Raw genomic sequence first — 22,791 nt, forward strand, 5'->3', positions numbered from 1 at the left:
CCCCTCCCCTCTTCCCTTACCACCCTTTCTCTCAACTACCATTCACAGCCAAACTCAGGAAAGAGTTGCCTACCATCAGTATTGTTTTACGTCCTCATTTCTGTCTACTCACTCGGGTGTGTCACCCTCCGCCTCCATTAATGGCTCTTACTAAATAATCTCCATATCATTGTATTCAATGAACACTCTTTGCCCTTCATCTTATTTTCCCCCTAAGCAGCAATTGATCCCACTCCCTACTCCATGAAGCCCTCTTTCCTTCCAGCTTCTGTGACAAAGCTCTCCTGATTTGCTTTCTCCTTTCTGTTTATTCATTCTCAGTCATCTTACAGGCTCCTCCTTTTCAGACAATATGAATTCCAAATATGAATTCTACCTTTAAATCTTGTAGTCTTCCTCAAGGACTGTGTCCTAAGACCACTTCCTGTCTTACTCTCTACTATCTCTCCTTAGTGATCTCATCCACTTCCATGGTTTCTAATATCACCTTACATGAAAATAACCCAAACTTCTGTTTACCCCAGGCCATTTCAGATGAGTAAACTGGTATCATCTAATACTAAACCACAGTGACAAGCTTACCTGTAGGTGAGCAACTGTTTTGCCAAAAGCTTTTCTTTGTTTAACATAGTTCCTGGTTTCTTCAAACATGAATTCACTAGCTGAAATTGCCACATCAGCAATTAACAGCCTTTCCTATAACACAAAAATTAGGTCTTAAACATTATTCTAATTATGCAAGTGATTTTCACACAATTTCAATTACGATAAATCCTATAAATTATCTTTATAATGAACTCATAAAGATTAATTTATATCTTAACTCCTTATAAGAAAACAGATTTATGAGATTCTTTTGACATATCTCTAATCACTTTCTAAAGCAAATCCTTTATTTTTATGAATGACTGCCTTTATTTTTTTATAATCTTTTTAAATTTTTAAGAGACGAAGTCTCACTCTGTTGTCAAAAATGGAGTAGAGTTGCACAATCATAGTTCACTACATCCTGGAATTCCAGGGCTCAAGTGATCCTCCCACCTCAGCCTCCCGAGTAGCTGGGACAACAGTCACATAACACCATGCCCATGAATGACTGTCTTCATTATATATATGCAATTTAATTTTTCTTCTCTTTACTCACATGTGAGTTAAAAACAATCCCTAGTTGCTTATTTCAATTTATTAATCTCTGCACACTGTATGACTCAATATATCTGTGGAAATAAACATCTTAAGGCACATAAGTTAAATTCTACCTATTAATGTAAAAGTAGCCTTAGTCAGTTTAATTCCATCATGCTGGTGATTTTCATGGCAGTCACTAGGCAGGAGTACCCCCTTACACTGGCATCTGAGGCTCAATAATCACTTGTCAACCATACTTTAAAACCATAGCTGTTTAGGGACCAACCCTATGTGGCTACAACTTTTCAGTCTGAATTTTATACTTTTCCCTTTGATTCACAGTTATTATTTAAAAACTGGCAAACTATCAAATGTTTTGCCTGACATTTCCTTACAAAGAGCTAAAAGTTTATGAATTGGAGTTAAGAAGCTAAAATCATTCTAAGAAGGAATCACAGAACTGAAATATCTGTTTTTCCTACTCACTTTGTAAGCTTTGATTGGATATTACTGAGTTCAGTTATTTACTTAACTACCTTATAAGACTCATACTTTTATTACAACTTTAATACTCAAATGATTAGCTATTTCACAAGTTTTGCATGTCTAAATTTGCATGCATAATATAGAAATAACATGTTTCTATATTATTCTATTCCAATTCATTATTCAGTCAAAAGATGGAATCTTTAAACACTTCTGACCTGTGGAAGCTCTTTCATGATGTAATAGAAGCCTTTATTCTCTTCTCCAAGTAGGGCACTAGCTGGCAACCGTACCTTCAAATAGTTCTGCGGTATCTTAAAAGACTGTACAAAAAATGTAGAGAATGATCTCATTTAAATCTTCCAATAACCCAGTGAATATTGAAGTGAATATTATTTTTTCCAAAAAAACAAAACACAAATTGGAAGCCAAGTTGGAGTAGTTAATGAACATAACTAGTAAGTGGTAAACCAGGGATTTGAACCCACAGCCATCTGATTCTAAACCTTGTGGCTTTCCTACTGCAATACACTATCATTCCAGCTCTAATACTGTCCAGTTCTCAAGGTACTTGGAACTTAGGATTTCTAATACATATTAAGCAAAACATGTATTTTTGGTAATGTATAGAAAGAACATTTTCTGGGTTTTTTTTTGTTTGTTTGTTTTATTTTTTTTGAGACAGAGTCTCACTCTGTTGCCCAGGCTGGAGTGCAGTGGTGTGATCTTGGCTCACTGCAACCTCTGCCTCCTGGGTTCAAGTGATTCTCCTGCCTCAGCCTCCTGAGTAGCTGGGACTACAGGTGCCTGCCACCACACCCGGCTAATTTTTTATTATTAGTAGAGATGGGGTTTCACCATGTTGACCAGGCTGGTCTCAAACTCCTGACCTCAGGTGATCCACTGGCCTCAGCCTCCCAAAGTGCTGGGATTACAGGTGTGAGCCACCATGCCTGGCCACACTTTGTTTTTACTTCATATTTTTCTTTAATACATTTTACAAATAGATGGCTTGTTACCATGTAGTTAATTTTGCCATTTCTAAAACAGATATTCAGAATACCTTGATTCATTTCTATTGCTGACCATCAGAAAGATAGAGTGGTATAAATGAGGATAAATCTCATTACCACATCAGAAAAGCATATTTTAGGAATTCAGCATAGGAAATAAAATTGTGCCACATGTAATCCTCTATGTAAGTCTCCTATCTGATTAACAGTAAACTCAATTAGTATCTGAATATGATTTACATTATCACTCACCTGGGCTTTTAATCCCATTTTATGTAGCTTTCGTCCCTAGATAAATCCTTTCATTCCATTTTCCACCAGAAAAAGGCTAATACCATGGGCAGGGGAGGGAGCTTCATGATTTGTGACTGCAGCTACAATCACAATGTCACTTAATGACCCATTACTGATGAACACCTGCAAAACTCCAAATACATTATTAATGCACCATGATAATTCAAGTCTATGTGCAAGTTATGATTGGGAGAAAGTATATTACAGAAAACTAAAACAGACAAGACATGCTTGATACCTCTCTCTGTACGCTACCCAAATATCTGCAGAGTTGATTATTCACACATGATGTTATCAAGGATCAGGGGAAAAATTACTTAATGCTTCAAAGAATGAAACCTATAGATTTTCTTTTCACTATTAATATTATACATAATAATAATAAACAGAGATTATTATGTTCTTTAAAAATGAAACCAAATTGTCTATTATGATGATAAATTGTATTTTAGAAGGAAGCCACTGATAAGAAAAGAAGATCTGGCTGGGCCCGGTGGCTCACACCTGTAACCCCAGCACTTTGGGAAGCCGAGGCAAGAGGATCATTTGAGCTCAGGAGTTCAAGACTAGCCCTGCCAAAATAGTAGAGACAAAAAAATTAAAAATTAGCTGATGTGGTAGTGTGCACCTATATATAGTCCAAGCTACACAGGAAGCTGAGGCAGGAGGATCGCTTGAGCCCAGGAGTTTGAGGTTGCAGTGAGTTATGATTGTACCACTGCACTCCAACCTGGGTGACACAGTGAGACCCTGTCTCTAGAAAAAAATAAAATAAAATAAAATAAAAATAAAAATAAAGAAAATCTGCTGTAAATGGCACTATATTATTTATTCTCAGATTTATCAGTTTTTGAAAAGGACTATTTTTGATTTTTGTAATTGATATTCTGCTTCCTTTAAAATGGTCTAAACAGGAAACTATGACTAAGGAGGGAAAAATGACAAGCCAAATGAGAGGGATTATCAGATGATATTGATTCAGAAAACAAAGTATACTCAGAGCAAATATTAATAATTATCTTCTCATTCTGCATCTTTCCTGGTTCATCTCAATCATTTTCATGGCTTGAGTCACCCTCTACATGCTGATGTCTCCAAATCTTTATCTAAGCCATGTTTCTTTTCTTTTTTTTAGAGACAGGGTCTCTCTTACCCAGGCTGGAGTGCAGTGGTGTGACCATAGCTCATTGCAGCCTCAAACTCCTGGTAAGCCACATTTCCTGATAGGACCTGGACCTGAATATGTACTTGCTTCTGGATAGTTCCACCTGATGACTCATGGGCAGGACATATTCCTTCCCACCCCTACTCCTATCCAATCCTGATTGTCAACCTATTTCCCTATCTCAATGAATGCTTCAATAAATTACGTTATCATCCTGCTTCATATTCAATTCAGCATCTAGTTTTTTCTAACCCATCTTAATACTTTTGGAATTTATTCACTTCCTTTCAAGTCTATTGTAATTACCTTATTTCCAGCCCTCATCATTTCTTAAGTTCCTAAAACATCTCTCTACAGCTGTATCATTCATCATGATGTCAAAGAGATTTTTCTAAATGCAATCTGATCCTATTACCTTCACACTTAAAAATTTTTGAATAGCTCCGAATAGGCTTCAGGATAAATTCAAAACCCTTAGCAGGAAATAGAAAACTTATCACAAACTGGCACTAGCTTACCTCTCCTTACCTGGCTTACTGCTTGTCCCACTTTCCCCAATTTCCTGTCCTTCAGTCAGCTCTACTAAACTACTTGCTTTCCATCACATTGCGAGGTCTTCCTGACCTATGAGTCTTTGAAAATCTTGTTTCTGCTACTTGGGAAAGGCCCTTTTCCAACTCTGCTGCAATGAATTGTACTCATCCTGGATGGTTTAGACATCAGATTGGCCAAAAGTCTCAAATTCTCCAATTTGGGTTAAGCGCTCCTACAACACCTCAAATTTACCAAAATGATCTGTTTTTATCTCTCTCCCTTTGAAATAGTAGGGGTATAAAATGATGTTGGTTACTCCCATCACCTAAAATGCATAGCACTGAAACATACAAATAATGAAAAATGGGCAAATAATGTTAGTGTCGTCTACACAACAGCAAATGAAGATAGTGATGTCAGTATGGTTATAGGTGACACAATAATAAAAGATCATCAACGTGCCTCCTTACTAGGAGCTCCTAGCCATTTCCTATTCATATATCTATCTTAAGTGCTTAGAATTCTTTTTGGCACAGAGGAGGCCAAAGGATGTTTTAAAAATATATTTTGAAAAAGATGTTCCTCAAAAAAAATTCTATACATCTTGGCAAAAATATTTTTTCAACAGTATTGCTCCATTACACCACTCCCTTGCTCAAAAACCTTATAAGTCTACCAAGCTCCTACCTTTCTGTGTAGCCCCTAACATCTGTATAGCTGCCACAGTTGAAATGCTATGAGTGCTTTTTTGTTTGTTTTGCATCACACAGCATCCAGGAATTAGTATCTACAGTATGCTCTAAAATGGTCTCATACATGTTTTAACTACAGATAATAAATAAACAATGGAATGGAAAGGAAGGGAGGAGCAATTCATTGGGCAAAAACTATTCATTTTAATACGCTGAGCTCAATTTGGTAAATCAAGTGGAGTTCTCCAGAAGTTCTTATTGGAAGTAATTATAGCAAAGGATTAATAAAATCTGAACCATTTCTACAATAGTGCGACCTAATGTGAGTTTTAACACCATGGTGGATCCCCCTTTCTAATACAGTTATATGAGAATTTTCCTTGCAAGTGGACTTTCTCAGTTTGTTTCCTAATTATGACACTCCAAAGTTTGAATAGGGCTGAAATTATCCCTAATGAGGGCCAACATTTTTGGGTGGTAGGAGGATATTAAATGCTTATAAAATAACAGAAAATCATTGCAGATATTATATAGAGAATGTAAAGTTCTAAAGAAAAAGGAAAATATAATTCTCCGTAAGTACATAGTAATACAACTATCATTGATAATTTCCTTTCTCATATTTTTAAATTTTAATATAGTAAAAATGTTTCTATACTTGCATTCTACATCCTGTTTTTTCACTTAATGTATAATTATTTCCTGTACTGTTAAAAACTTTGTGTTGCTAGTGTTAATGGCTGCACATTTGTTCAGATGCATTGTATTTGCTTACCCATTCCTTTACTTTTACTTGCTTTCAATTTGTTGCTATTTCTAATAGAGTTTTTGAAACAGAGTCAGTGGTACTTTTCCTGTGTGGTTCCCACAAAACCCTATGGCTGAGCAGACGAGGTCTGCTTAGAGAGCTAGAGGCATAAGAGAATGTGGTTCCCATTTCACTTCTGACCAAATATCCCACTCCCCTTTCAAAACAAGCCTTCTGTATGCGAGGAGTTAACTGATTATATGTTGGAGCTATCATCCGTTTAATTGTAATTCTTAGGAGAAATTATTTAAGCAAATATTTATTAAAGTATATTTGAAGAACAACAGTGATTCAATTTTGTAAATACAGAGATAATAGCCCACACTTATAAAAACTAATTCTTCAACAGACTTTGGCACGTATTTTCAGAAAGATTGTTTTAGAACAGTAAATAAAATGAACATCTTTCCTTCATGTAACACTCAGTCAACAACAAATATTTACTGAGTATATACCAGATACTATTTTAGGTGGGCAATATCACTTGCCCTCAGTGATATCAAATGCATTTGCCCTCATTGATATTAGAGATCCTGAGCCCATTTGTAACCTTAATTGGAAGCGCTCTCCAATTCTACCAGTGAGTTGATTGATTTAGTAGAACTGAATGGTTCTCAAATGGCTCTCAAATTCTATCACTGTATCACTGATATCTTTTTCTCCTAGGATCTTTTTTTTTTTTTTTCTTTGAGAGGGGGTCTTACTCTGTCTCAACCTCCTTGGCTCAAGTGATTCTCCCTCTTCAGCCTCCTGAGTGAGTAGCTGGGACCAAAGGGCACACCACCATGCCCAGCTAATTTTTTTAATTTTTACTTTTGTAGAGACAGGGTCTCACTTTGTTGCCTAGGTTGGTCTCAACTTCTGGGCTCAAGCAATCTCTTGCTTCAGCCTCCCAAAGTGCTGCGATTACAGGTGTGAGCCACTGTACCTGGCCTTCTCCTAGAATCTTTTGAAATTCTTCTTGATCTATATGAGAAAGCTTTTTCCCCAATCTTTTATCAACATAAAGTTTAAGTATTATTAATATTTGTCCCACATTTGGGCAATGTGAGCCTCACCTTGTCTTTTTCTGGTTTGATAAGGGTTGTTTGGAAGCTAAAACAACCTTTGCCATATTAGTGAGGGGACATGCAAAATGAAATATAGAAGAAGCTACCACAGATCTTAAGTAATATATGTTGTAAATTTACTGTATCCAAAACAACTTAGGTAAATTCAATTCCTGCCTGAGTCCCTAGATTTAATAGAATTGATGAGTTGTCTTTGAGACATTGTTACCCATGGCATGACTCTGAAAAGAAGGGCTATAGAAGTCCCTTTTTACACACCTTACTTCCATTGAGAATCCAGTCACTTCCATCCTTTTTAGCATTTGTTTTTATTCCTTGTAAGTCACTGTAATTGAAAGAAAAGATAAAAAATTCATCAAATGATAAAAATTAATTTATACAAATGATATAAGTATGTATGTAAATTACACTATTCAAACTGGCTACACCATTATAAAATTGCTGAGTATTAAGAATGTTCGCACAATTGCACTGAAAAACCATGCTCATCTATTATATTCTAAAGCACGTACACAAATGAATATATGATTAAGATTTATTATATAAATTAGCCAGATTTTATACAGTAGTATAACAAAGCCCAACTAACATTCGAGACCCCATTGGGACTCACATGACATTTCAAACCTCACTGTATCCCTGAGATTACGTGTCACCATGTAATTTGCTGCCTTTAAACACCTTGGTTCCTTCCCCTGTCTCTGTTGATCAAAAATTTAGCTATTAGGCAAGGCATGGTGGCTCATGCCTGTAATCCCAGCACCTTGGGATACTGAGGTGGGAGGACTGCTTGATCCCAGGAGTTTGAGACCAGCCTGGGCAACAAAGCTAGACTCTATCTCTACAAAAAGTTAAAAAATTAGTTGGGTGTGGTGGCAGACGCCTGTGGTCTCAGCTACTTCGGAGGCTGAAGTGAGAGGATCAGTTGGGCCTGGGAGGTTGAAGCTGCAGTGAGGCATGATCATGCCACTGCACTCTAGTCTGGGTAACACAGTGAGAATTTGTCTAAAAAAAAAAGAGTACATCTCAAATGCCATTTTTTTTCTAACAAACCTGCTCTAAGTGTAGAATAGATTATTTTTCTAAATATAAAAGAAATACATATTAGTAAATAAAATATTAAGAATACAGACAGCATTCCAAAGGAGAAAAATAATTTTAAAAATAATTTATCTCCTGGAATGAACATTTTAAAAGTATATCTTTCCAATATTTTTCTATGGACATAACTATACATATATACGCTTTTTTATAAAACTGGAACCATATAATATGATTTTCATCTGTTAACAATATCTAATGACTTCTTATTAGCTGAACAGAGCATCATCATGGATTTACCATAATTTAAAAAAAAATCCACTATTGTTAAAACACTTAGGTCCCAATTTTTATTAATATCCTATAATAAACAGCAGAGTGTGTAAATAGTCCACATTACTTGTGTAATTTTTCCAATTCGTTCTCTTTATATGGGTGATATGGTTTGGCTCTGTGTCCCTACCCAAATCTCATGTTCAATTATGATCTTCAGTGTTGGAGGAGGGGGCCTGGTGGGCTGATTGGATCATGGGGATGGACTTTCCCCTTGCTGTTCTTGTAACAGTGAGTTACTTATCATGAGATTTGGTTGTTTAAAGTGTAGCACATCTCCCTTCTCTCTCTTCCTGCTTCTCTGGCCATGTAGGACATGACTGCTTCCCCTCTGCCTTCTGCCATGATTGTAAGTTTCCTGAGGCCTCCCCAGCCATGCTTCCTATACAGCCAGTGGAACTGTGAGCCACTTAAACCTCTTTTCTTTATAAATTACCCAGTTTCAGGTATTTTTTATAGCAATGCAAAAACAGAGTAATAAATACAGTGGTGTTTATATTTTATGCCTCTCAGCATTTTTTTTTTTTTTTTTTTTTTTTTTTGAGACTGAGTTTCACTCTTGTTGCCCAGGCTAGAGTGCAATGGCACAATCTCGGTTCGTTGCAACCTCTGCCTCCCCAGTTCAAGTGATTCTCCTGCCTCAGCCTCCCCAGTATCTGGGATTACAGGCGTATGACACCATGCCTGGCTAATTTTTTTGTATTATTAGTAGAGACGTGGTTTCACCATGTTGGCCAGGCTGGTCTTGAACTCCTGACCTCAGGTGATCTGCACCCCTTGGCCTCTGAAAGTGTTGGGATTACAGGCATGAGCCACCGCACCTGGTTGCATTTTTTTTTTTAAATCACTCTCTGTATTAGGCTGAATAATGACCCTAAAGATATCAGGTCCTATACCCTAGAGGCTGTTCTACCTTACATGGAAAAAGAGTATTGCAGATGTGACTAATTTAATGATGTTGTGATAGAGAGATTATCATGAATTATCTGGATGAGCCCTAAATGCAAACACGAATGTCCTTATAAAAGAGAGGTAAAGAGAGATTTCATAGACAGAAGAGAAGGCAATGTGACCACAAAGGCAAAGACTGCAGTGATGAGGCAACAAGGCAAGGAACGCCAACAGCCGCCAAGAAATAGAAGAGGAAAGGAGTGGATCCTCCCCTATAACCTCTGGAGGAAGTGTGGCCCTCCTGATACCTTGATTTGGGCCCAACAATACTGATTCTGGACTTTTAGGCTTCAGAACTGTAAGAGAATAAATTTCTGTTGTCTTAAGCCACCAAGTCTCTGACAATTTGCCACAGATGCCATAAGGCAACAAATATACTCTCTTAGAGCCATTTATTTTGAATTTCAATTATAATAAAAAGGAATTATCTTTCCCACCTACTGCACTTATCTGACTCAAGTTTTTTGAGAACATGTGGTTTATCAAGATCATATTCATATGCTCGGTGCCTAGCATGCTGCTTTGTACATAACAGGCACTCAATAAACATTTGTTAAATTATATTATTAAAATGCCAAGTATACAGAAAAGAATTAATATAGCAGGCCTGAGACTGCTATCCTTAGAAAGGCCTGTTACAACGTTGTCCATGGCTAGCATCTGAGAATCTGGATTTCAGGAGAGTTCCCACCATTCCCAGTACTCATAAGAGTGGCTTACTGTCTGAACTGTTTGAGCAAACAATTTGGCTTATGCTGAATACCTGCTTTCGTTTTAGGGATCTGAACTTTTGGTACATGCCAGGCAGAGGGTGCCTATATGACCGACCTCCACTATAAACAAGAGACTGTGCCTGGCCTGAATGCTATTGTATTCTAACATCATATTTTTCATCATAAGTATGTATAAAGTATCAGTAACTAACATCTGTACATAGTTTATTAAAACAATTCTTCTATGGCTGGGCATGGTGGCTCACGCCTGTAATCCCAGCACTTTGGGAGGCCAAGGCAGGCAGATCACCTGAGGTCAGGAGTTCAAGACCAGCCTGGCCAACCTGGTGAATCCCTGTCTCTACTACAAATACAAAAATTAGCTGGGCGTGGTGGCGGGCGCCTGTAATCCCAGTTACTTGGGAGGCTGAGGCAGGAGAATAGCTTGAGCCTAGGAGATGGAGGTTGCAGTGAGCCGAGATCGCGCCATTGCACTCCAGCCTGGGTGACAAGAGCGAGACTGTTTCAAAAAAAAAAAATTCTTCTATACAGGGACATATCAAAGGAAGTACAGGTAATGACATAGCTCAGTTTGTAAATTTTTGCTAAATTTTTTAATGTTATATATGAAATATTAAAAATGAAAAAGTATACTACTTAGTAAAGCCAACAAGTTAGACCGTCACAATAATCCTCTTAAGTATCATTTTCTCAATTTCATTGATAAGAGACATTGAAGCTCAGAGATTTTTACCCAAGATCACATAGCTGGTGTCAGAACACTCTGGCTCCAATGCTGTCAACAATTTGCTCTACGAACTTGGTCAAAATACTTCATTTATTATTTTATGTTTCCTTCTTATATAGAAATCATATCTCTATATTCCATATATCTTATTATAATAGCCATATAATATAATCAACATGAGATCAGGTGCAGTGGCTCACACCTATAATCTTAGCACTTAGAGGCTGAGGCAGAAGGAATGCTTGAGTCCAGGAGTTTGAGACCAGCCTGGGAAATATAGCAAGACCCCATCTCTATTTCTTTAAAAAATAATAAAATAAACATGAAAGCATTTATAAAATGCTAAAGTAATACACCATACAAAGATACATAATTATATATAATGAAGCTTTCCTCCATGGAAGGGGAAAGGGCCAGTGAAACTCTGGATATTTTTCAGCAATTGCAACATTTTTTTCTGTGGAGGCCAAATCAAACCAAAAATACAGACAGTGCTCAATCCATCTCTGAGGGCAGGCAAAATGAACCATATTCCATCTTCTATCTTCTTTTCTTCCCATGTGTTTTTCCCTATTTCATGCCAATTTCATGCCATAATTCCATAATTCCTCAACACTCTATTACTCTTCTTCATCTGTGGCTTTTCTCTGTTCTTATATTCTCTTACCCACATGGGCTCTTTGCTCATCTCTCTAAATACCTGACTTATTTACTATCCTCTCATGACTTTCAATGACCTTCCAAAAAAGAAAGAAAGAAAGAAAGAAAGAAATCTGCTTATTTTCTCCATCTTTATTCTCAGGTTTCCTTCTTAATTATATACACTTAACCACAGATAAGGCCAGAGACTTTAAACAAAAATCACATGAAACTTTGTTTGCATGTCTAAATTAGAGATAAATCAAGATTTCATTTATTCTATAGCCTCTTTTTGAGAGCTAATATGCAATGAGCTGGAAGTGGAACATGCTAACCACAGAGCTAATACAACTCAATCTGAATATTGGCAGTCAGCTAGGTAGTTATCTTAGAGAATGAAATTAAAAGCAAATTTTAAGGAAGAAGGTTAAATTTCTACTTGTTTAGATCACACTTGTAGGCAACAGAAGTGAACAGAAACTTTTAATCTTTGACAAAATTGTTAGTATTGACCTATAATTAGGGATTTATATCTTAAAAAGATAAATACAGTGTAAACATATTGCAAGTCACGCTATAGAATATTAAGAGATTTAAAAATAAATAACACTGTCAGAAAAGAAAATCTTACAATAAAAAAGGAGGGCCTGACCTCCGCAAAAACAATTCCTGGATTTTCACTTACCACTTCTTTGGCATCTTTAAGTTCTTCCTTTGAACTATTTGCTTTCTGTTGACCCACAAGTTGCTGCTGTCTTTAACATAAATAATTTCCCTTACCAGTTAGCCTCAAACCACTGCCCCCTCTCTACATTTCCTTTTACCACTCAGCTCTGAGAAAGATTACTTTGTGTTCTCTGCCTCTGTTTCCTCAACAACCACCTCACTCCCATAAAAAGTAACTTCTGCCCCTCCACCCCACTGAAATCACAAAGGATCATCAGGCCTGCCAGAACCTCTTCTCCATTCTCAACATCACGGTGGCCTTGACATTACTAACTTCCTTCTCCTTTCCTACAGCCTTTCCAACTGACTTCTCTTCCTACTCATGTCTAGATTTCTTTAAAACTCTCAATCCTTCTGTCTCTCTTGCTCCGTCTTCTTTTGTACAGTTCCAAATGAAACATAATGCCCAGATTTTCCTCCTTGGTCGCTTGTTTTGTGTTTCATTTTTCCTCTTGAGGATCAGGTCCCACTCTGTGGAAGCTCTTTCTCCCATTCTTATAAAACTGGTTCCTTCTCATTTGTCAAATCTCAGTTTAAATACAACTACTTTTTATAGGCCTTTGTTAGCATTCACATCTAAATTTGTTTTTCCCTATCCCACCAAACACAAACATACCATTAGTCTACAGCACAGTACTTCGTTTCCTTCACAGTACTGATCATAATTTATAATTACAAATATATATACTTGTTTATTTCTTGCTGTTCTCCTCAATAAGCACAGAGGCCACAGGCCACATCTGTTTTGTTCACTACTGTATACCTGGCACACTGAAGACACTTACGAAATAACCAGCAAATAACTGAATATGTGATCTTATTTATTCCTACTGTATCAACTCTTAATAAATGAAAGACTTTTAAAACCTATTGCTATTCTATCCTTGTCTCCAGAATTCCAAATATACCTTTGTAACGAACTGCTTGGCATTTACATGTGAATCTCATCCTACACCTCAAATTCATTATGGTGAAAATTCAACTTACACACTACCATTTTCTTTGCATAAAACTATGTTAATATCTCAAACATAGCATACATTATAATCCGCTTTATTGTTATTTTCTGACTTGAGGTCATGAATTATCCCGTGTTCATCTTTGCCTTCCTCCTAGCATATAGCTCAGTCTATGTATTAACCAAGTACTAAGAAAATGTTAAGGCACTGCTTCCACTCCAAAGCCAACTAAATATTAACTTACCTTCCAGCTCCAGGCTCTGTCATTGCTGTTGCACCAATACATTTGCCTGCAGTCATCTGGGGAATAAAGTGCTTAATCTGTTCTTCTGAGCCATGGTTTGTAATATAGGACATGACAATACCTGAATGAATACTAAAACCTGGGCCTGAACAATTTGAATAAGCTCTTAGAATGAAAAAAGAAGAAAAATTAGAGCATAAAATAGCAATTAAAAAATGACTATTATAACAACAATGTATTAAAGGTCCTATCAAATTGTTTGGTAGTAGCCTATCTCATCACAAACCTATGACTTTCCTGAGTGTTTTCTCTTTTTGTTTTTACTAATTTTAAAATTTCTGATTCCAACACAATAACAGTGGTCTACCAGAGTTCAATGAATACTTATTTAATTGAGAGACAAAATATTTTAAAATATGGATCACCTGCAGTTGTATTCCTCTAACAGTGGAATAATAACTATTCCTCTAATTACCTTTGCCATGAGGATATATTCTAATAAGATGGAGTCTTGGTAAAACAAAGAAACAAAAGAACAAAAATAAAAAATAAAAAAGCAAAAAATAGAAAAAAAGAAAAAAAGGACCAAAAAACAAAACAAAACAAAACATGGAGTCATAGAGTGAATTTTGTACTTTGCTATTTTCTTTTAAAATTATGGCACACATACACACACACAAATAAAAATTTAAAATTTAAAAATAAATTATATGACACAACAAAATCCTATTTTTTTACATATATTTTAATCTTAAATAGCTGCAAAATATTCCAAGTTGTTTATGTACCGTAATTTACTTATCCATTCTCCCACTGCTGGACATTTAGATTGCTTCAACATTTGGAGAATTGTGACCTAAGATGACAATGATTTCTGAACACAGCATCTATTTTTCCTATTAAATTATTTCCTTAGGATAAATTCCCCAAAGTGGCATTCTATGTCATAGAGCAGGAACATATTTTTTTAAATATGTTTTCACCTTTTTAATCCCCCCAAAATTTATTGTTCTAATTTATAGTGCCACCAATAGTGTATGTCACTTGCACTGCAATCTTGTCAGCACTGAGTATTAGGATTTTTCATTTTCACTAATTTTATAGATACTCAAAATGATAGTTCCAGATCAGTTTAATTTGCATTTGATTGTTACCAAGGATGAACTTTTCTCATTTAAAAAAACCTATTTGCCTATCTTTTTTGATGGATTATTGCTTCAAATTCTTTGCCCATTTTTCAACTGCAATCTTTATTTGTTCTTGTATATTAAAATTCTAGTATATTTGATGGAAATATATTTCTACTCTGCTGTTCTCTTTCAAATATCTTTTCTAAGGGGGAAAAGTAACCATAAGCATTGACAGGAAAAAAAAACTATCTTTTTAATTTTCAATAGCACCTATTTCAGCAACTTAAAAGGATTTTCTTATTATCCCACATTCAAAAAATGTGCAAGAGTGCATGAGTGGTATAATCTTTTACATTTTAAACTGAATTTTCAATCTTCCAAGATTAGAAAACGTTTGTTTGTTTGTTTGGTCATTTCAGAAAGGTGAGTGGTGTGTTTACAAAACAAGACTCAACCTTAAAGGTCTCCATACTTACTGCTTCTCCCAGACAATAGCTGCGGAGTACAAATCCCCTCCAATTCCACCAAGATGCTCTGCAATATTGACACCAAGCAGTCCTTGTTTTCCAGCTTTTTCCCAAACCTCCCTACTTACTTCTCCAGCTTTCTCCCATCTGCAAATAACAAATATTTTAAACTCAGAGAATTTTTAAATATTATTTAAATGGCCACAACTTTGAACTTAGGAATGATTTTGTGCAGAAATGCATTCTTAATTTAAGGTAATTGTTTACATTAGCTATATGCTTCTATTTGCCTCTGACTCTTTTATCACTTCTCTTCCTCCTTTTTTCTGCTTTTTTTTTTTTTTTTTTGAGACAGGGCTGTCACCCAAGCTGGTGTGCAGTGGCACAATCATGGATCACTGCAGCCTCAAAATCCTGGGTTCAAGCAATCCTCCCACCTCAGCCTCTTGAGCAGCTAAGACTTCAGGCACCTGCCACAAGGCCAGGCTAATTTAAAAAATTTTTTTTTTTTTGTAAAGACGGGGTCTTATTATGCTGCCCAGGCTGGTCGTGAACTCTTGGCCTCAAGCAGTCCTCAAACCTTAGCCTCCCAAAGCGCTAGGATTACAGGTATGAGCCACTGCACCCAGCCCTCTCCTCTTATTTATATTTGCCATTGTCTTTCCCCATCCTGACTATTTATTGGACTTGAAAATTATACCCACTGATATTCATTGATGTAGTTTTGCTCAGCTGGTTCTCTTACATGCAAGCTTAGTTATGGCATGTTGTCATGGGAATTTGCCTAACATGTATTGTAAAAGGCAATTCTCCTTGGCATATTTCCTTAAAGTGCTGAACTTATGGGGCAAGTATACAAAAGCTGACAAAGTAGGGAACCTCATTACAGTTTAAATAGGAAGAACAGGAGAGCAGAAGCACCTTGCACCATAGCTCTATATCAAATTAACTTCTGAAAACATTAGACATTTGTGTAAGGTAGGCAACCTCAGCTTTTCTTCTTAAAAATGAGAATGGCAGAATGAGGAAACAGATGGCCAATTGGAGATAGTGAAAAAATATCTGAGAATTTTTGTATTTTTAAGTGGATTATAGTTAGTGAGATATGGGGTATTTGAAGATACTGACACTATAAAAATTTTTAAGACTTGGATTATCATGTGTGTTTTGAATACAGTTTTTGCTTAAAGTAGCTTTGGAAATATTTTTATTATTGACTTAAAATTTGTCAGCTCCTATTATTTCATTTCAAAGCCTTCTTAACATTTTTTCCGGAACAAAATTTAAAAGCAGCAAAGAAATAAACAAAAGAGATCCTACCAGAGAAAAGTGTACTATGTCTCTCTTGTCTTTAAGAAGCTAGTTGAAGCCCAATGTGGTGGTTCACACCTGTAATCCCAGCACTTTGGGAGGCTAAGGCAGGAGGATCGCTTGAGCCCAGAAGTTCAAGGCTGCAGTGAGCTATGATCATGCCCCTGCACTCCAGCCTTGGCAACAGAGTGAGACCATGTCTTAAAAAACACACAAACACACAAACAAACAAACAAACCCTCAAAAAACAGAAGCTAGTTGCTTTTCACCAAAGATTAGTCATGGCTTCTGGCTTCTGAGTTTAGCTTATTTTGGTCATTCTTACCAAGAAGGTATTAGTAAAAACCTAATGGAAGTTACTTTTAATGCTATTGAAAAACCATTCTAAATGTTGTAAAGTACAGATGTCTCTGTACTTTATGACAGTTCAACTTACAATTTTTTTACTTATGATGGTGCAAAAGCAATACACATTCAGTCGAAAACATGCTTACTTCAAGTATCCATATAACCATTTTGTTTTTCACTTTCATTAGAATATTTAATATATTACATGAGTTATTTAATACTTTACTACAAAGTAGACATTGTGTTAGATGATTTTGCCTAACTGTAGGCTTATGTAATTGTTTTGAGCATGTTTAATGTAGGCTGGCCTAAACTATGGCGTTTAGTAGGCCAGGTGTGTAAACCCTCACAAACCTATGATGTTCCTGAACCATTCCTCTCTTCATTTTTACTAATCTTCTAATTTCTGCTTCTAACATAACGGTGCCAAGAATTTTTTTTGTTTTTATAATAACATAATAACAGTGTTAACATAATAACAATGCATTTTTGACTTATGATATTTTCAGCTTGTAACCCCATACTAAATTGAGGAGCATCTGTACTAGCATTGAGTGAATTTTGGAAATGAAGCAAAATCTTATTGTAATAGAAATGATATGTTTCTGGTCAATAAAATAATAGTAATTAGTTAATCAAGAACTATCCAGAGGTAACCAATTGCTTACCAAGGTTTGCATTGTGCTGACTTTTTGGGTTTTTACAGTTTAATTAATTCATGAAGCAGAAAAAGAAAGACTATGAAATTGACTAGTATTTTGTTACTACTTACCCATGGTTTTCAAAAATACTACTCTTAGACTAAGTTGCAAATTTTCAAATTTTCTTATTTGTGTATAGTACATTTTAAAATTCATTTAAAAAGCTCTAAGAATCCTGGGATCTTATAGTGTTATGGTGAAGAGCAGTAAAAATGTTAATAAAGCCCTGAACATACTATGTTTTCTGTATAGCAATATATGGCATTCTAGGAAATGGTCCTATCATACCCCTAGTATACATTACATTAGAGGAAAATGTGCCACTTACTCTGAGTGATGAGGAATCACTTCTTCTTGGAAAAACTTCCTTACACTTTTCCAGAAAATGTCATGCTCTGGAGAAAAGATTCTTCGAATTCCTATATCTGTTAATTTTTTAGCAGAAGGAGTTTCTAGACGTTCTTCCCCTCCGTAATGAGAACATCTTAAAAATATATACATGCAATAGGAAAAGTAAGTGAATTGTTACTCTTCATATCCAAATTAGTGCCACTGAACAACTCACAGAGAAACTTGAGAAGCAAGTAGAAAGAGTTTGAATTATGACAAAGCTGGATTCAAATTTGAGCGCCACCACTTTTGATGGGATCTACCTCATGTAGCTGGAATTAAGAAGTACCTTATCATTATTCAACTCAGTCCCCATCTCCAAATCTTAAAGAAGACGATGCCTAGAACTAAACACAGGTCTGACTTGAGGTGAAATGCAGTATTGTCAGGTGACATATGGATTACATTATGTAAAATTCAAATAGTACAATAGGTAATACTGATAAATTTTCATATCATGTACAGTGTTTAAAATAATGCAAAGCCTCCAAAATTAGTATTTTAACCAGAATCACACAATTTCAAATTGCAGATGTATAAGATGCAAACCATGTTGATGTAATCGCCACATTACAAAGCCAATCTGGGTGGAGATAAAAATACCCATCAATCTCTGATAAAGATTCTGTAAAATGGAATTATTTAAGACCTACTCCCATCCCTCCCACACCAAGCTTCAAATGAGACTGTTTTGTAGTTCCTTTAGTTCAGTGGTCTTCAGCCTTTTTTACCCTTGAAGTACCCTTGAAAGAAATTTTGAAAATCTATGCATCATTTTGTACATTTTCAAGTTCACATCTAAAAAACTTATCATATATTCAAATCTTGCAAAAGGATGCTTTTTCTATTTTGCGTTAAATTCCAATTTAGTGTATTTCTTCCTTAGTTGGACCCTGCCTTTTCTTTTCTAGTCCTTATCCAGAAAATATCTATGTCATGTAATTAATCAAAGTAGACTTAAAGGGTTTTTTAAAAAATAACTTTTTACTATTACATGTTTCTTTCCATTTTTTTTTGTTTTTGTTTTTGTTTGAGATGGAGTCTGGGTCTGTCGCCCAGGCTGGAATGCAGTGGTGCAATCTTGGCTCACTGCAACCTTCGCCTTCCCGGTTCAAGCCATTCTTCTGCCTCAGCCTCTGTAGTAGCTGAGATGGCAGGCGCCTGCCACACATACCCAGCTAAGTTTTGTATTTTTGCTAGAGACGGAGTTTCACCATGTTGACCAGGTTGGTTTTGAACTCCTGACCTCAAGTGATACACCCATCTCGGCCTCCAAAGGGCTGGGACTACAGGCATGAGCTATTGCACCCAGTCGCTATTACAACCTATTTCTAAGGTTTCCCTAAGTATCATTTTTTTTTGTGGCTTATTCATTCATTTAGTTAGCAAATATTTACTGTGTACCAATTCTGTGCCAGGCACTGTTCTAGTAACTTGGGATACAATAATGAACAAAGGACTAAGATGAGGACAAAGATCTTGGCTTTTAAGCTTACATTCCAACAAAGGGAGACTGAATAAACAATAAACTATAAATATGCAAATTATATAATACCTTAGAAGGTGGTATTATGGATAAAGAAAAGTAGAGAAGGGATCAGGAGTATGTGCCTGGGGGAAGGCAGAGACAGAGGTTGCCGTATGAAATAATGTTACGTAGGCGGGGCTTGGTGGCTCACACCTGTAATCCCAACACTTTGGGAGGCCGAGGCATGAGGATTGCTTGAGTTGAGGAGTTTGAAACCAGTCTGGGCAACATAGTGAGCCCTGTCACTAAAAACAAACAAAAAAAAAAAGAAAAAGAAAAAGAAAAAAAAATACTGCAGTCAGGGTAGGTTAAACCAGAAAGGTGAGATTTGAGCAAATCCTTGAAGGTGATAGAGTTAGCCAGGCATACCTCTAGAATAAAAGAATTTTAGGACAAAAGAACAACTAGAGCAAAGGCTGTATGTCTGAATGGTGTCTGATGTGTTCTAGAAAGAGCAAGGAGGCAAGTGTAGCCAGAGTGGGCTGAGAAGAGTAAATGAGGCCAGAGATTCTAGGAAGAAGAGATAACAAGGGACCAGGACATGCAGGGGACCTTGACCATTGTCCTGTTGCATCAAATAAACTAACATCTACTTTATCCCTATAATGGAAATGATCGGCTCCTTTTTCTTGCTAGTAGAGATAAAACTATAAAGCACATATTTGTCCATATAGATTTTCCATACTTGAGAATTTCCCTCAGGAAAAAAATATGCTGAGATTAGGAAACTGGGGCTGTAAGACACCGAATCATTTGTCAACATAATGAGTAAATAATAGAGCCAGAATTTAAAATCAAGTCTTACTGGATCTTAAAATTGAATAGCCTATACTGTGTTAAGGAAATCTCTGCAATATTTTTAAGTAAAATACATAAAGACACAGGAAAGCAAAAGAAATGCCAAAAGAATAAACACTTTCAGGTCAGTCAAAGGTGGTCAAGAGAGAATATGCAGAGGGAAGAAAATCAAAACACTTGGCAGCAAGTTTATTGCAACATGTATTTCTCAGTCTAAAGATGAAGAAATCTGTAATGGAAAAATTGGCATTTTTTTCTCTAAGGCAATAAACTGCAACTAATCTTATTGGCTAGGCTATTATTATTTTTTTTTAAGTCTCCTACATTTGAAAAGGGAGACAATCTCCACCAGCACCCTCCACACACCTGGATGCTGGTTATAAATACACAATCTCAGGCCCCATCCCAGACCCGCTGAATCAGAAGCTGTAGTTTAACAAGATTCCCAGGTGATTCCTTTGCACGTTAAAGGTCAAAAAGCTGTTACAACAAAATTGTAGCCCCCCAGCCCATTCAGAGGGTCTCTCAGGTCTGCCTTTTTCCAGTGTTCTCTATTTGAGGGTAGATTTTCTTGCCATGCATCAATCAAACTAACTTACGCCAATGGATAATACAGAAGCAGATATAGTTATCTGGTTATCTTCTATTATGCCAGACATTAAGGGAGTTGTAAAAATGTAAAACTATGTCACTCTTTTCACTTTTTTTCTGTTTGTTTAGGAAAAGTTATTTTTCATAAAAACTGTTATTTATGTTAACATGTAATGAGCTTCTTATTGTAACTTTTAAATAAACTAAATATTTGTGAAGTTTCTCAGTTATGTAGATACCTTTTGAAAACGACAGACAGATAGATATAACCTACATAAACAAAAGTCCTCTGAGGTCCTATAAGTTTAAGAGTATAAGGGAGTCCTGTTATCAAAAAGTTTGAGGCAGCACTTTGGGAGGCCGAGGCGGGCAGATCACGAGGTCAGGAGTTCGAGCCCAGCCTGGTCAATATGGTGAAACCCCCGTCTCTACTAAAAAGATCAGCCAGGTGTGGTGGCGCGTGCCTGTAGTCCCAAGCTACTCAGGAAAGCTGAGGCAGGAGAATTGCTTGAACACGGGAGGCGGAGGTTGCAGCAGTGAGCCAAGATCGTGCCACTGCACTCCAGCCTGGGCCACAGAGGGAGACTCCGTCTCAAAAAAAAAAAAAAAAAAAAAAGTTTGAGGATCACTGTCTTATAATGTTCCAAGGAAGAGTTAAGTATGTATCCTAAAGAAAAGTCACCTTCTCAGTGACGTCTTCCCAAATCTCCCCAGGAAAAGTAGGCATTTTGTTTCACAGCTCTCAAAGAAAATTAGAGTACCTTACACCAATGCTGTCATTCGCAAATTTGCCAGTTCCTTCACCCTTATTAAATAATGAATTCTCCATGCTTCCAATTTGTTTACCCAGTGAATAGATTTTATGCATCAGTCAGTATCTGAAACTTTTGATCATATGATAAACACCACCTTAGTAGTCACTGAACTACTTAGACTCTCTCTTCATTAATCCTCTGTATGTAGTTAGATTTGTTGATAAATCTAAAGCTAATTTCCTTGTTTGATGGAACCCTCGCCAGGTCATTTCTAGCCCAGCTTGTCCTGGACACTTCTGGTCCGCGCTGCAGCCCGGGCACTGAGTCCGGGTCCCAAGTTCACTACCGCGCGGCGAGTCTAAGCCGTGGGGAACGCCGGGTTCACAGCTCAAACTGGGACATAGATCGCAGCCCGCGCTCCTGCAGCCGGGCCCAGGGGGTGACCACCACCTTCCAAAACGCAGGCTCCCGGGTCCCACTGCAGGCCGCTGAACTAGACGGGTTGGACTGGGGCTCCAGAATGAGCTTCTGGAGAAATCTTTCGGCTTTCCCCGACGTGGGCTCGGCGGTCTGTTCTCGGGGCGGCACGGCTGACACCCCTTTTTCCTCCGCCCCGAAGCTGGTTGCACCCAGTCCGCGGGATCCAGGAAAAGAGGCCAGCTCTAGCCCCGCGCCGGAGTGTGGGAGCACTCCCAGCCGCGCGCGCACCGCCCCGCTTCAAGCCAGCGACAGGAGTCACTCGCTACCCCACCCCACAGCCTCCGAGCCTGCAGCCGCGGAAGTCCCGGCTGGCACTCACCGCGCGGCGGGCAGCGGGCGCGGCACACAGTGGCCGCCCAGGACGCGTAGGGACCCTCGGAAAAGGCGCGCGGCCATGTCCGAAACACTAGGGGCCGCGGGGCGACGGAGGCGACTCTGCGGCTACTCGGCGATTCGAGGCATGGTCCCCGAGAGGGAGGACGATCAGCTGAGGCGTCCACCTGTGGTGTCCTCCCAAAAAAGCGCTTGCACACTCCCTGATAAAGGCGCCGCGCGCGCCCTTCCGGAGCCCCAACGACGCCACAGGCTGGTCGCGAGGGAATACGCCCCTCTGGGCTGTCAGCAACAGGATTTTACAGCCAAACTGCTGCCTTTGCTTGCGGCATTCTGTCTTGTTTACCGAAGCAGCTCTGAGCCTTTTTAGGGTCCTGAAGCGCTTTGAGTAACGGATGAAAGCTATGGAACTCCC

The 22,791-nt window shown here is 37.6% G+C and overlaps 1 protein-coding gene across 1 annotated transcript in view; it reads right to left on the reverse strand.

Annotated features, from left to right (window-relative positions):
- Positions 1–22,439, reverse strand: part of ACADL (acyl-CoA dehydrogenase long chain) — a 39,017-nt gene extending 16,578 nt beyond the window's left edge. Inside the window, 8 exon segments of the mRNA XM_054478697.1 lie at positions 583–696; positions 1,833–1,928; positions 2,868–3,044; positions 7,449–7,515; positions 13,545–13,709; positions 15,151–15,288; positions 17,830–17,985; positions 22,363–22,439. Coding sequence (XP_054334672.1) covers positions 583–696; positions 1,833–1,928; positions 2,868–3,044; positions 7,449–7,515; positions 13,545–13,709; positions 15,151–15,288; positions 17,830–17,985; positions 22,363–22,439 — 990 coding nt within the window.
- Positions 22,440–22,791: the final 352 nt, after the last annotated feature.

Source organism: Pongo pygmaeus, chromosome 11 (genome assembly GCF_028885625.2).
Source record: "Pongo pygmaeus isolate AG05252 chromosome 11, NHGRI_mPonPyg2-v2.0_pri, whole genome shotgun sequence".
NCBI lineage: Eukaryota > Metazoa > Chordata > Mammalia > Primates > Hominidae > Pongo > Pongo pygmaeus.